The sequence below is a fragment of the Macrotis lagotis genome, chromosome 3, assembly GCF_037893015.1.
Source record: "Macrotis lagotis isolate mMagLag1 chromosome 3, bilby.v1.9.chrom.fasta, whole genome shotgun sequence".
Lineage (NCBI taxonomy): Eukaryota > Metazoa > Chordata > Mammalia > Peramelemorphia > Peramelidae > Macrotis > Macrotis lagotis.
In genome coordinates this window covers 11,913,045-11,929,398 of record NC_133660.1, presented here as the reverse complement: position 1 = coordinate 11,929,398, position 16,354 = coordinate 11,913,045, and the positions used below count along the sequence as shown (strand labels likewise).

Sequence of the window (16,354 nt, the reverse complement as noted above, 5' to 3'; positions counted from 1 at the left end):
AAAACCCTCAGAAAAATAAAGAAAATAAAAAGATATTCTATAATCTCCATTCAGAGTTCATTAGTTCTCTTTCTGGAGACGAATGGCATTTTTCATTATCATTTCTTTGAAATTAATTGTCTTGGACCACTACCTTGATTACAGTAACTGACTTTTACACTTAGTTAATCATCCTTACAATGTTCAATAGTCTCCTGTTCTTCCCACTTCACTTTGTATGAGTTTATATAAATCTTCCTAGGTTTTTCTGAAACTATCTGCTCATCATTTCTGACAGAACAATAGTATTTCATCACAATGATATTCCATAAGTTATTCAGCCATTACCAAATTGATGGGCATCCTCTAAATTTCCAATTCTTTATTATGATAAAAATGAAAACAATAAATTTCATTGTTGTGCTGATGGTTCAGTTATGTTAAACCCTTTGGGACCCCATTTTGTGTTTTCTTTGCATTGATAATGGAGTGCTTTGTCATTTTACAGAAGAAGAAACAGAAGGAAACAGGGTTAGGTAACTTGACCAGGATTACATGGTTTGTAATGTCTGAATTTGATTTGAACTCATGAACATAAGGCTTCCTGATTTTAATCCCATTGTTCTATTTTCTATGCCACATAGCTATTTGTACAAACAGGTCCTTTTCACTTTTCTTAGATTATTTTGGGATAAAGACTGAGTAGTGGTATTGTTGGGTCAAAGGGTATGCACAGGGGCAGCTAGGTGGCACAGTAGATAGAGCACTTGCCCTGGAGTCAGGAGGACCTGAGTTCAAATTTGACCTCAGATACAAAGTTGTGTAACTTTGGGCAAGTCACTTAACCCATTGCCAAAAATTAAAAAAAAAAAAAATTAAACAGGTATGCACAGATCTCTTTGAATGCATTCTTTTTGAGTGTAATTCCAAATTGTTTCCCAGAATGGCTGGGGCTAGTTCTCAATTCCACCAAGAGTGTATTAGAGTCTTAATTTTCTGATTACTTTATGGTTAGTTCCATCTAGATCTGAGGGAGTAGTTGAGGTCGCTGACTGGTATAGTTTTACTATTTTATCCTATAATTCATTTACCCTTTCCTTTAAAAATCTGGATGCTGTAACACTTGGTGCATTTATTACAAGTATTGATATTACTTCATTGTTCATGGTGCTTTTAAGCATGCTGTAGTTTCTCTGGTTATCCCTTTTGATTAGGTTTATTTTTTGCCCTTGTTTTGTCATGATTGCTATGCCTGCCCTTTTACTTCAGGTAAAGTATAACAGATTCTGCTGCTGGTCTTATTTTAAGTCTGCGTGCTTCTGTTTCAAACGTTTTTTATATATTTTTAATTTAAATTTTATGATTTCCCATTATATATATAAATATAGTTTCAACATTCAGCATTTATTAGATTTTGAGCTCCACATTTTTCTCCCTCCCTCCTTTTCTGCCCCTCTTCATGACAGTGAACAAACTGATATTTTATATATGCATAATCATGTTTAAGATATTTCCATATAGTCATCTTGTAAAAGAAGTATCAGAACAAAAGAGAAAAACATGAGAATAAAAGCATAGTATCAATTTTAAAAAATGAAAATAGCATGTTTTGGTCTGAATGAAGAGTCCATAGTTTTTTCTCTGGTTGTAGATGTGATTTTTCCATCAGTCCTTGTAAGTCTATCATAGATAATCATCATACAATATTTCTATTAATGTGTATGCTGGTCTCCTGTTTCTTCACTAATTTCATTCAGCATCAGTTCATATGAATCTTTTCAGGATTTTCTGAAATCTGTTAATCATTTCAGTGATATTCCATCACATTCATATAGCACAATTTTTTTCTAGCATTCTTTCAATTTCCAATTCTTGGCCACTAACAAAAAAGAACAACTATAAATATTTTTTTGTACATGTGGGCCCTTTCCCCTCTATTCATGATTTTTTTAGGACACAGGCTAAGTAGTGATACTACTGGATCAACAGGTATGTAGTTTTATAGCCCTTTAGTCATAGTTCCTAATTATCACAATTTTTTCAGAAATTTCTTAATTGATAGGCATCCCCTTAATTTTCAGTTCCTTGCCACTAGGAAAAAAAAAGCTGCTATAAATAATCTTGTACAGATCCTTTTCCTTTTTATTTTCATCTCATTTGGAATACAGACTAGGCATGGTTTTATAGCCCTTTAGTTCCAAATTGTTTTACAATGATTGAATTATCAACCTCCTCCTGCCGTGTATTATTGTCTCATTTTCCCTACATCCCTGCCAACGCTTCTGCCATTTTCCTTTTCTGTGCTAACAGTCAATCTAATTAGTTTTTAAAACAGTATTTCAAAATTGTTTGAATTTTCATTTATCCAATGTAGAGTTTAGAAGATTTTTTAAATGGCTATTGATATCAATGATAATCTAATCTGTAAACTGATCATATATTTCAAAATTTATCAATTTGGCAATGGCTCTTATTTTTAGAATGCTGACTTAGTTCTACATGTTTGAGAAATGTGATTTTTATGAAAGAATCTTGCTTCATTTTTTTTCACAGTTACAATTCCTATCTATATTTCCCTCCATCCTATTTTCCCCACCTCCATTTATTCTACTCTCTTTTTTTCACCTTGTACCTCCTCAAAAGTATTTGATTTCTGACTAATGCCTCCCCCCCCAATCTGGGCTCCCTTTTATCACCCAGCCCTTTCTCTTGGCCCCTTCCCCTCCTATTTTCCTGTAGGGCAACATGGATTTCTGCATTCAACTGAGTGTGTGAGGTTCACTCACTCCCCCTCTCTTTCCTCCCTCTTCTACTCCACTGCAACAGTTTTTTCCTTGCCTCTTTAATGTGAATCAACTTATCCCATTCTACCATCCCCTTTCCCTTTCTCCCAATATATTCACACCTTAATTCCATGTTTTAAAAATATTATCCATTCATATTCAGCTCTGATCTCTGACTTGTCTATAGCTTCTAATGGCCTAATAAATAAGAAAGTTCATATAAGGTATTAGTATCATCTTTCCAAGAAGGAATATAAACAGTTCAACATCATTAAGTCCTTTATTATTTTCCTTTCCAGTTATCCTTTTTATACTTCACTTCAGTCTCATATTTGAAGATCAAATTTTTTGTTTAGTTGTGGTCTTTTCATCAGGAAAGATTGAAAGTCCCCTATTACATTGAATATCCATATTTTCCCCTGAAAGAGAATGATCAGTTTTGCAGAGTATTTAATTCTTGGTTGTAATCAGAGCTCTCTTTTTCTTCTGGAATATCATATTCCAAGCCCTCCAGTCCTTTAAGGTAGAATTTGCTAAACCTTGTGTTATCCTGACTATGGCTCCACAGTACTTGAATTGTTTCTTTTTTGGATGTTTGTAATGTTTTCTCATTGACCTCTGGATTTTGACTATTATATTCCAGACATCTATGACAGTCACTAATTTTTTAAAGTAGCTAGTAGCATATAAAGACAATGATATACATGACTTCCTAATACATGGATTTCACTAACCCAAGTTAAGAAGTTTAACATGGGAGGACACCTATCCATCATTGGGAAGAAACCATTTGAGACCCTGATAATACATACTACTACTAAATTACTCTAACAATGGCTAGATCTGAGGCAGAGGAATGAGATGTGTTTATGGAATGCCTTAAGGAAGTGTCAATTAACCTTGTGTTCAATCTGAAGTCAGTGGAACTGCCAGTTCCAGTTGTGAAAACTTGCAAATATTAGCATAGCAAAAATAGATCAATAACTTTCTGTTAAGCTCCTCAGTACTTACCAGGATGAAGGAGTAGGCAGTTTTTTACATTTATGATCTGTGTAAACAGATTGCTTCAGTGGCTTATAATCAAAAGGTTCTACTTCTAATGATCTTTTTTGGACAATGTAGAGCTGAAAATTCATTCAGTTTTCATGTTATATAAGTTGTTATATAAATGTCTATTAGTATTCCTATTTCTGTCAATTTTGCCATTATTTCCTTGTCAACTAAGTTTAAACTTTGGAATCATCTGACTCATTCCTTTTTCTAAGCATTCATCAAAATGATGAGTTAACAAATCTTGACAATCTTTTGCTTTTAAATCTGTCCTATCATTTCCCACTCTCATTGTTCCATTATAGTTCCATTTTATATGGATACTTTGAGAGATGTTCAATTTTATTGCTGAACCTCCATTACACTTATGAAAATCTCAATCCCTACATGTTTCTTGAGTTACTCTGACCAACCTTACAATGTTGTCTGCCTGCACTTATATAGTCTCCTTGGAGGAGAAACACATCATCCATAGGCTGGTCTATACATAAAACCTTTCCAGAGTGATAAATTCAACCGCAACTTTTATTGTCAAGAATCTAGGACTACCTCCATCCTATGATGAGACATCAGAATGATCCATTATTGCATTCAACTCTGAACTTGTATTTTTTTTCCTTTGACAACTCTTTTCTCAAATATATCCAGATCTAATTGACAATAATCATCCCAAAATATTAGATCCCAAATCCTTCATTATAATACTTGAACTCTTTAACATTACATTAAAGTCAAGAATCTCAGTTGGAAATGGTATCAGTGATCAGCACATGCCTGAAAAAAATAATTCCCTATACATTAAAACCAAAAAGTATATATCCAGTAGAAAGAAATCTGCTATTACCTGATACAATCCATAAACTTGAATATAGCTCTCATTTTCCTGACAATAAGACTCAATTTTTCCCTTTTTCATTTCCACCCATTGGTCTTGTTTCTATACTCAGGGGACCAGAAGGAAAAATCCATCAAATACTTGAGCAGAGGAATATTGCCCCCTCCATCTTTCTCTATTGAGAGAAAGCTCTTTATATGGCATGATATTTTGGTGCTTCATAATCCTGATTGCACTTCTCTGAATGTTGTCCATCTTATCAATGTCCTTCCTAAAACGTGTCTCCCCACACTGAATATAGTAGTACTCTTGTTCTAATATTCTATGTCTTTTAATCTAGAATGGCATTAACTTTTGTGACTGCCAAATCACCAAAATGACTCCCTCTTCATTTGTGGTTCATTAAACTCTCTCAACAGAATCTGTCACAATGAAATGCATATACTAGGATGATCCATATACCATATACACGCATGCAAATATTAATATATATATATATATATATATATATATATATGAAAAGTTCTGAAAGGTATCCAGAAGGTTTATAAAAAACTCAAACATACTTTCTTGGAATAAAAATCACAGTTTTTTTTTCCCTTAGAAGGGATCTCAAGGCCTATCTATATCAGCCAATATGTATAAAATAAAGAAATGATTAATTCATTAATATATTGGTTTAATGAAAATTAGCTGGTGAATAAATATTTATTAAATGACTTCAATATGTCACACACTATGTTAAGCACTGGAAATGCAAATACAAAACAAAAAAACCATCCCTACTGTTAAGGACAGGGAGATCAAATGGAGAAGACAATAAATAGAAGGAAGTTGAAAAGCAGGAAAGAAATGGGGGATAGGGAGTTGAAGATATCCAATGTAAGGACATGGTGGAGAAGTCAAAGATATCTCAGAGTAGTACAGCCAGATGAGAAATGTCTAAACTGAAATCCCTCCTTAAATGCAGAGTTTGGGGTTCATTGCTCTACCCTCCAATCAGAGGGTAGTGATGAGGTGGAGCACCAAGGCTAATGGGATCTTGCACAATGATGAAATAATGGGGATCAGGACTAAACATGTGATTTCTTCAGTAGAGGGATTTCCAAGTTTTGAAATTTCTCTACCAGTACTGATCTCTACTTCCCCTGTAAGATGACTTGGGAGTCCTCCCCAGAAGTCTGAGTCAGTATGAACCACAGGAGGGGTTTGAACTCAGATCTTCTGGACTTCAAGGATAATTCTCTAATCGATATTTTAAGCTGCAACTCAATGCATAGGATATAATATATCATATCTATCACATGGGTCATATTTATCATGTTAAGGAATATCATATACAAAACAAAAAGAATAATCAACAGTAGATCACAGAAAGGAATTTGGAAGGAGATAGAATGCTTATCAATTCCCAAGGCTAACAGAGATCCTACATTTAGCGAAGTGTCAATCAACCACTTATATGTTAGAAATATTCATAATTTGGTTATTCTAAATTAGAGAGTGCTTAAATTATATTGTTTCTAAGTAAAAGTTAATTTTCTGAATAGCAGAGGACATCTCTTCCACTTCTCTGATATTCCTCCAAAAAGATCTAGCATTGTGCTGTGAATCAATGAAGACACTCAAAAATATTAATTAGATGAATAGATAATGATGGATTTGGTGAAAATGATGAATGAGTCTCAATTAGTTCCTCTCGTAAGTTTCTCCTTTATTTAGAAATAGGAATCTAGCATTCTAATACAAAATTCAACAAGTAGTCTATTATAAAAATCACTGACCACAAATTGATAAAATTAAAGGATTCAAAGATTGTCCTAAAATTACAATTTGATAATATTAATATCAGATATTTACAAATGCATCAATCTTACCTCACAGGATATTTTATCTGGTAGCACTAGTACAGATGACACGCTGCTTTCAGGAATTTCTGATGTGGTCTCGGTCTCCCTTGCAGCATTTGTTTCTATACAGAGTTCTATTCCTGTTTCTAGTGGATTGCTAACTTCAAAGTAATTTTGGGAACCTAGAAAAAAGTCATAGAATTATGTTATAAAAATAGTTAATTTAGTCTTTCCAAATATAATTAGAGTCAATAGTTTAGCAATGAACTCACCAAGACAGTTTATAAGATGTTTGAAATAATTTAAATAATTGAAACAACAAACATCTATAAGCATATCTCCTTTTTGAAAGTCATTATACTAGGCAATGTGGGGTACACAAAGATGAATATCCACAAGTAGAATGTAGTTTAATAGGAAGATAATTTATAAATAATTTCCCACAATCAAAATTAGGATTTATAAATTTAATTGTTTAATTAGCCATATCGATTTTCTTTAATATTAAATATATTAAATATAACATTTAACATATAATATTAAATAATATTAAATATAACAAATTAATGAACAATTAGGATTTATAAATTTAATGAATCTCAGTATTCTTCCCACCAATGAAAACATAAACCCTTCCATGTATTTTTATATGCTGAAAGGATATAACAACTCTTTAAAAGAACTATCCAATGCATTAAAGAATTTCCTTTAGGTTCTTTTTTTAATATCTAGATGGTATTAGTGTGGCATTTGATGTCTATCTGTTTTCTTTCACTGTATGATTGATCCATAATAGTGCTTTATTTAGAGACTGGAAGAGTCATGGAAGACCCATGGAAAACCATTCCAAGGTAGAATCCCATAATGAGATATGGGAACCTACCATGGATTTTTCCAAATTAACCAATATCATGTCTCTTAACTTATCTTGACATTATTTTCTTCAGATGTAAAATGAAGATAATAAAATATCCTCACAGACTTATAAGATTCTACACTGTAGACAATAATATTAGCAAAATAATATAGCTATAGTAAAGAGCTACCTCCATGAATTTTCTGTAATAATTTGAATTTAGACAATCATTAATCCAGCATTTATCTATTCTGAATTATGTTATTCACATCTACTGATATTTGTCAGTTGTTTCCACGTCCCAGTTTCCTTTAATTACAATGCTATCTAATCCAAACCCAGAGAATTTAAATTTGATCTTTCTTTTCTCTTCTAAAGAAAAATAATGAAGTTTTCCTTTATTATTCATTTTTACATTATTTTTCGAAAAGGTGCTATGTAACTATTATTAATACTATTCATAAAATCCCTAGGAGTCAAATCAGGTATTCCTCCTAATTTTGACTGTGGGGAAACATGAATGAAAAAAGAATAAGACAATGTTTTCATAGTTCCTTCCTCATTTCTTTTCCATCTCTCATTTTAACTGTTAAATGTGGGTAGTCATTCTAAGTCATTATTTGTTTTCTATCTAATCCACTAAAAAAGAAGCCCTCCCAGCACCAAAAAATAACTCAGAGTTGGAAATGTTTGGACTTGCAAAAGAAAATGAATGCAATGAATTAGCCTTTTAGATTTTCTTTAATATTAAATATATACAACTTAGTATATTTCTATCATAATAAGCAGCAAATGATTTGTAGAATGATCTCTCCAAATGGGGACTGAATTTACCATATAGAATGGCATCTGAAACACAACATCACAGGATTCTAACTGTAGCTATGAAAGGGATCTCAGAGATGATTTCATTCGACAACCCATTTTACAGAGTAGGAAACTGAGGTCAAGAGAAGTTGAACAATATACTCCAATTGACAGAAATCTTTTTTTTTCAGTTAACAAATATGTTTTTCCTCTCCTGAATACATCACCCTCCTTTCAATTAAATAAAACAACTAAAAAGAAAACTCTTGTAACAAAAATGTACAATGGAATAAAAAAATTATTGCACTGGCTATTTCCAAATGTATGTCTCATTCTGCATCTCGAGCATATCCCATCTCCAGCTGAAGAGGGTACAACATGCTTCATCACTGATCCTCCAGAACTGTGATTGTTAACTACATTGATCAGAATTCCTCAATCTTTCAAAACCATTTTCTTTACCATTCTTCTATTATTGTTTTCCTTGTTCTGCTCACCTCACTATACATTAATTCATATAGATCTCTGCAGGAGTTTTCATGATTTTTTTTTGCCCCAAAATGCTTATAAATTCAATTACAATGATTTGTTCATTCCTTCCTCAAATTGTTGGCATCTGATTTTCCAGTTCTGCAACTTCAAAAAGAACTACTTATAAAAGTTCCAAATACTTATTGAAAACTTTTAAAACACTTTACCTGCCATTTCAATTAATTCTCATAACAACTCGGAAAGATAATTTTTATTATCTTTGTTTTACATAGGTAAAGAACAGGTTGATGGAGGTTAAATGATTTGCTGGGGACTTCTAAGCTAGTCAGCTTCTGAGATTAGGTTTGAACTTGGAACTTGCTGACCCCCATTATCCACTGTCCATATGGTTGCAATAAGTATTATGGTACATATGCATCCTTCTTTTCTTTCTTTCTCATCTTTCAGGTCCAATCCAGGTAGTGTAATATCTCTGCCTAAAGGTTAGCAAGTTTACTGACTTTGGGGGTATAGCTCCAAGTTGCTGTCCAGAATGGCTGAAGCAATTAATATTTTCATCAATGGCATTAATAGACCTATTTCCTGAAGCCCCGTCAACATTTGGCATTCTCTATTTTTATGATCTTGGTCAATCTGTTGGAGTATCAGTTTTGTTGGTAGATAGGAAAATGATTTTCTAATAATTTTCCTTATTTTTCTTCATTTATTGGGAATTATCTTTTTTCATTTCTGAGGTTATTTGCATTTTCTATTTATTTTGCTCGGTAGATGACACAGTGGAAAGTACACTGCCTGGAGTCAGAAAATTTGAAGTTCATTTGTGACCCTGGGCAAATCATTCTTAAAACAAGGACAATAACAGCACCTACCTTACAGAGTTGTATTTGTAAAGACAATAGTATTTGTAAAGTAGATAGCACAGTGTCTGGTACAAAGGAAATGCTATATATATATATATATATATATATATATATATATATATATATATATATATAATATTATTAATATATATATTATATTATTAATATATATTAATATATATATTATTACATTATCTAACTTTAAATTCTATTTCATTTATTTTTTGGTTTCTATTTTGCCCATTTCTTCTTTCGTCTACAGAATTTCATTTTTGTATTTAATTGTTTAAAATGTATATGTTTCCTAGTATTAATTTAATGCTCAATTGATTGAACTGTTCTTTCTCTTTTGCAAATACCAAAGTTTAAGGGATATACAATTTCCTTTCATTATTGCTTGGCAACCTACAGCAATTGAGAAGTTGTGAAATTTTTATTTTCATTTTGATCATTTTCATTAATGATATTATTTGAATATTTTGTTGTCTTTTGACTCACCAGTAATTTAAATGATCTATTTTCCAATTATTTTTAATCCTTTCATCAATGACTATCTTCAATAATATTTATTTAGTGATTATTGATTGTAACTTTATTTTGCTGGTCTGTTAAAAATGCTTAAAATTTCTGTCTTTATGCTTTTAATAAAGTGTTACTGTCCTAATACCAAGTTATTTGTAATGAAGATGTCACATTTTGCTAAGAAGTATCTCTACCCTAGTAGTCAACAGATTTGTAATACCAAAATTTTCTAACATTGTATTTAGTTCCTTCTTGTCATTTTTTGTTGAATTTGTCTATGTAACAACATGTCTGTGTTGTTTAATTTATCTATGAAGAGATACCCCACTATTATAGTTTTATTGTCTATTCCTCAGTGAAATTTCTTTAGTTTTTAATTTAAATATTTCCATGCTATAACTTTTGACATATGTTATATATTTACATTAGTGTATTGTTTATGGTATTTGTCAATATAATACAATGTCCTTGTTAACACCCTTAACTCAGGTGTATTTTTTTTTTATTTTGTTTGGGAACATATCATACATTTTTCTAGATCTTAATTTTAACTATATGTGGATTTTTCTTTTTCAAGTACTTCCATTATAATAAACTTGTGGGATTCTTCTTTCTAATCCATTCTTTGTTCTTCTGTTTTATGAGTTAAGTTTATTCCATTCATATTCACAATTGGGATCATTAATTTTGCATTTCCTCCATCATATATATATGTACATAAATATGTATACATGTGTTTTTCTTTATGTTTATAGAATCTATGTACATATGTGTTTATGTCTACAAAGTGCATATATGTTTTCATATACATGTGAGTATATGTTTTTTAAATATTCTCATTTTTTTTCCCACACAACTTCTTTAAAAAAGAAAAGGGTGGTGAGAGAAGAGTGTGCTTAGATCTAATTCTCTATGGCTGATTTTGTCTGTTTCCTCTTGCCCGCTGCTCTTCTCATTTCCTCCCCCCCTATATTAATCACAGGTTCTTATTCCCCTGATTTATTCCTTCTAAAACTTTCCCAATGGAACTTTTGAACCACCCTGGTCTCTGAAGACCTTTCACCTCATCCTTTTCCAAAACAGGTCTCCAGACTATTTCCTAGACATGTCCACACTAAGCCTCTGAATGTGTCTCTTCTGCCATTTTTCTTAACTCCACTTTTATTTCTTAATTAGAATGTAAGCAACTAGACATCAAGGTCTCTCTTGTTTGCTGGCATTTTCATCCCTAACATTTAGCACAGTGACTGGAAATAGTAATTGTTTACTACATAGTTCATCTGTCTTATTTCACAAATAAGCAAAAATTCACATTTTGGGAGTGTGTGCTTACAAATTTACTGATAGAAGAGTTTAATAAAACAAATGTAAAGAACAGTTGTAAAGACAATATTAAAATATCCATGTATATGGATGACTTTTCAGTAACAGTCAAGATGTTTGAGGACCCAGCTCAATATTCCTAATTTCCCTGGAGAAAATCACCTTAATATTCAGTCTTTTCATTTTCTTCTGATACCATATTTTATCCTAGAGTCACTGAGGTCAATTTCTACAAATATTTCTTCAAAACCCTCCTAAAACTTCCCAACAAGTGTGACTCCATTGTGAATTAAAGATAGGCTAAATGCACTGTCTTTGTTGCATGATATTACTGCATAATGTTTTAAGCTAACATAACACTAGACAAACTTAGAAGCGATGTACTAATAAATCCAGTACAAAAATCATAAAACTTTAGAAATAAATTACTTCAACTTCCTCACTAAATGGATATAATAGTCAAGTATGCTAAGTAAGCTACTCTAAATCACAGTTAGTTGAAGGTTTGGGCAAAAATCCATGATTCTATAGATAGACTATAACAATATTATTCAGGCAGTAAAATCGATAACAACAATTGATTTTTGGTGGCAAATATATGATCAGAAATCTAGATCAATTAAATTTAATAAATATGTATTAAGTCTAGGACATAGAAGATGCTTTGGTAGATACTGGGGATAAAAAGACCAAAGTAGAACTTTCCCCTTCCCTTGGAAAAGCTTCTTCTACTGTGGGAATAGCTTTACATGCTGGGAAGCACCTTCAGATTAAAGGATGGCAAATTGGGCATTGTCTTTATATTTCACTTTTCCTAGGGAGAGTTAGCATAAACATAAAATTGAGAAGGAAATGAAGTGAGATCAAAGAAAAATCAAATTGCTATAGGAATATTTAAACAAGAAAAAGTAGTAATATCAAGGGAGTACAATGAAGACCTTGAATACAAGGGAGAGACAAAACAGTCCTATGAAGTGGCACTTGAACTGAGCCTTGAAGAAGGATTAAATTCTGAAATGAAGAAATTAGTATGAGAACATTGCAAGAAAAGATGGCAGGTGAAGCCAATGTGTATAGGTAAGAGATGACAAGCCAAGGTCAGGTATTGTAAAGAGTTTCATTTTGTGGTAGAGAGGTAGGAGTCAGAATCTAGGTCTTCAATGGAAGGTTAAGAAACTTTTAGAAATATTAGGGAGTCATTTAAGATATATGAATTTGTAAGAATTCTTCCTGAAGAGGTAGGCTAGGTGGTGCAGAGGATAGAGCACCAGCCCTGGAGTCAGGAGTGCCTGAGTTCAAATCCAGCCTCAGACACTTAATAATTACCTAGCTGTGTGGCCTTGGGTAAGCCACTTAACCCTATTTGCCTTGCAAATCCTGAAAAAAAAAATTCTGCCTGAAAAAAGGTGATTTTGGAGGTTATGTACAAGATGGATTTAGCATTAGCAGAGACTGGCTGGGGAAGCAAAAGGGGGTAGTCCTTGGAGTTCATCTAATGCCCCTCATACAGTTAGGGAAGCAGGACTAGAGACACTAAGTGTTTTTCTCAGGTAGTAGTGGCAGATTTTGAACTCAACTTTCTCGGACTCCAAATCCAATGATCTCTCAACCCCAACATACTTCCTCCTGATTCAAATTATGTATTGAGTATACGTGCATATACATAACTATACATTTAACTTCTTTTTTTTTGGTTTTATATCACCTTTGTTTCTATTTTTTAATTTTCATTTATTTAATATTTATTTTCATTTTGTGCAAATAATGTTTTTTTACATTAAGAAAATATTCTTGTTTAAGAGTAAATGAAATATTCCCTCCCCCCCATAAATATAGATTTGCTTGAGCGATAAAGTAAAGGGGAGAGGAAAAAATTAAAATTAAAAAAAATACTAGTAATAATTGTAGGTATGGCCAGGTGGCGCCATGGAAAGAGCACCAGCCAAGGAGCCACAAGCACCCGAGCCCACATCCGGCCCTGTAGACCCAACAATCACCCAGCCATGTGACATGCAAGCCACCTGAACACCACTGCCTTGCAAAAAACCAAAAAAAAAAAAAAAAGAAAGAAAAAAGGCCCAAAATAAAATAAAATAGGAATAATAGTAGGGGTGGCTGGGCGGAGGACAGAGCATTGGCCCTTGAGCCAGGAGCACCCGGGTCCAAATCAGGCCTCAGGCACCCAAAGATCACCCTGCTATGTGGCCCCAGGCAGGCCACCCAGCCCCATTTGCCCTGCACCCTCCCCAGAATAATAATAATAATAAATGTGCTTGAGTCTTTGTTCCAACACCAACAAGTCTGTCGTGGGTGGATCTCATTCTTTATGATCAGTCCATGGCAAAAGTTACTTCCATATTTTTCCACCGTTGCTATTGCTGATCGCAACTCCCTCCTTTCATATTTCTCCACTACCATGTACTCTATTTTCTCTCTCCTTTCACTCTGACTCTGCTGTAGGGTATCTGAGTGGTGCACCAGACATATCCCTGGTCCTGGGGCCAAGAGGCCTTAGCCCCCACACCACCCCTTAGGCCCAGCATCCACCTGGCCCTATGGTCCTGGACAGGCCATCCAATCCCAGCCCCTTGCAAGAAGTAAAAAAGAAAATGTGTTATATCTGACCACTCTCCCCCCATGGTCCATCCTCTCCTCCATCACTCACATCTCCCCCTTCCCCCTCTCACCCCTCCTTCTTACTCCAGATATCTATACCCCATTGAGTACATATGCTGTTTCCTCTCCTAGCCACCTCTGATGAGAGCAAAGGTTCCCTCATTCCCCCTTGCCTCTCCCCTTCCATATCATTGCAATAGCTCATTGTAATAAAGAAAAATCTTATTATATGAAATATCTTGGACTATTCCCCCTCTACTTTTTCTTTCTCCCATTACATTTCCCTTTTTTCTATTGACTCCATTTTTACACCATATTTTATCTTCAAATTCAGCTTTCTCCTGTGCTTCAACTATAAAAGCTCCCTCTACCTGCTCTATTAACTTAGAAGGTTCATATGAGTATTATCAGTGTCATTTTTCTATGCAGGAATACATACAGTTCATCACCATTAAGTCCCTCATATTTCCCCCCCTCTCCTCCAATCTCCATGCTTCACCTGGGTCCTGTATCTGAAGATCAAACCTTCTGTTCAGCTCTGGCCATTCCAACAGGAACATCTGAAATTCCCCTGGTTCATTGAAAGTCCATCTTTTTCCCTGGAAGAGGACATTCAGCCTTGCTGGGTAGTTGATTCTTGGCTGCATTCTAAGCTCTTTTGCCTTCCGGTATATTCCAAGCCCTACAAGTTTCCAATGTAGTTGCTGCTAAGTCCTGTGTGATCCTGACTGCAGCTCCACGATATTTGAACTGTGTCCTGGCTGCTTGTAATATTTTCTCTTTGACTTAGGAGTTCTGGTATTTGGCTATAATATTCCTAGGGGTTGGTTTTGGGGATCTCTTTCTTGGGGGATCATTGGATTCTCTCCATTTCTATTTTGCCCTCTGCTTCTAGAATATCAGGGCAATTTTCCTGTAGTAATTCTTTGAATATGATGTAAAGGCTCTTTTCCTGATGATGACTTTCAGGTATTCCAACAATTTTTAAATTATCTTTCCTAAGTCTGTTTTCCATATCAGCTGTTTTTTCAATGAGATATTTCACATTTTCTTCTAATTTTTCATTTTGTTAGTTTTGAAGTATTGATTCCTGGTTTCTGGTAAATTCATCAATCTCCCTGAATTCTATTCTTTGTCTGAAGGATTTGTTCTCCTCAGAGAGTTTTCTTATCTTTTTTTTTTCATCTGGACAATTTTACTTTTTAAAGCATTCTTCTCCTCCATAACTTTTTGAACTGTTTTATCCATTTGACCTAAGCTGGTTTTTAGCATGCTATTTTCTTCAGCATTTTTTTTTATATTTCCTTGACTAGGCTGCTGACTTCATTTTCATGTTTTTCCTACATCTCTCTCATTTCTTTTTCCAGTTTTTCTTCTATCTCCCTCATTTGATTTTCAAAGTCTTTTTTGAGCTCTGTCACAGCCTGAGCCCAATTTCTGTTTTTCTTGGAGTCTTTAGATGCAGGAGCTTGTGCTTCTTCATCTTCAGACTGAGTGTTTTGATCCTTCTTGAGATCATATGCAAAATATTTCTTAATGGTGTTCCTCTTGTTTCTCTGCTTGCTCATTTTCCCAGCCTGAGCCTGGTTTTGGTTTGCTTCCGGAGCTTTTGGGACACTCCCACAAGGGTCTCAGTGTGTGAGGCTCTGTCCTCCCTCCTGATCTGTGAATGACCATAAGCACCCCCCTCTGGCACAGGGGTGAGGTGGGGGAGCCTGCTGTTCTATGGGGGGGTGTAGACTGTGATCAGGATCTGAATGTGGTCAGAGCCCCAGAGTCCTGTTCCAGGGACAGAGGACAGAGCTCTGCAGTTTCTCTTTCTTCATTCTCCTCCCTAGGTTCAATGGGCTCATGCCCTGGGGGCTCCTGCTTACCAGCTCCATCTACTTCTGTTTCCTGGATCTGGGGGTGGCCATGACACTCGCTGTGTTCCCTGAGGGCTGGGCTCCACATGTTAGCTCTGGCAGAGGTCCCCCTCTGTTCCCTCACTATGTGCCCGGTGCTCCCCGGGGTGTAGCTCTGGAGACTCCCCTGCTGCTGTGAGCCACGGCTCCCAGTGCCCTGGGGCTGCCTCCAGGAGGCTGAAGTTCTTTGGCTCTGGCGGGCCACCCCTCTGGTGGGCCACCTCTCTGATCCCGGGGAGCAGAGCCTTTCTGCTCTTTTCCAGGTTACCTTGAGTAGGAGAGCTGCCTCACTGGGTCCCTCTGTGCGTTCTGTCTCTTGAAAGTTTAGTTAGAGTCCTTAGCTTATGAGTTTTATGAAAGGGCGCCTAAGAAATGATCAGCTCTGGTCACCATCTTGGCTCTGCCCCCCACACACATTTAACTTCTAAAAGAAAGGAATCTCCCTTTTTTTTTCTTGCCCACTGCTTAGTAGCACAC

General features: G+C 34.7%; 1 protein-coding gene across 1 annotated transcript in view; it reads right to left on the bottom strand.

Annotated features, from left to right (window-relative positions):
* Nucleotides 1-16,354, bottom strand: part of BANK1 (B cell scaffold protein with ankyrin repeats 1) — a 485,960-nt gene that overhangs the window by 349,441 nt on the left and 120,165 nt on the right. Inside the window, exon 3 of the mRNA XM_074228107.1 lies at nucleotides 6,525-6,679. Coding sequence (XP_074084208.1) covers nucleotides 6,525-6,679 — 155 coding nt within the window. The remainder of the gene's footprint in view (nucleotides 1-6,524; nucleotides 6,680-16,354) is intronic.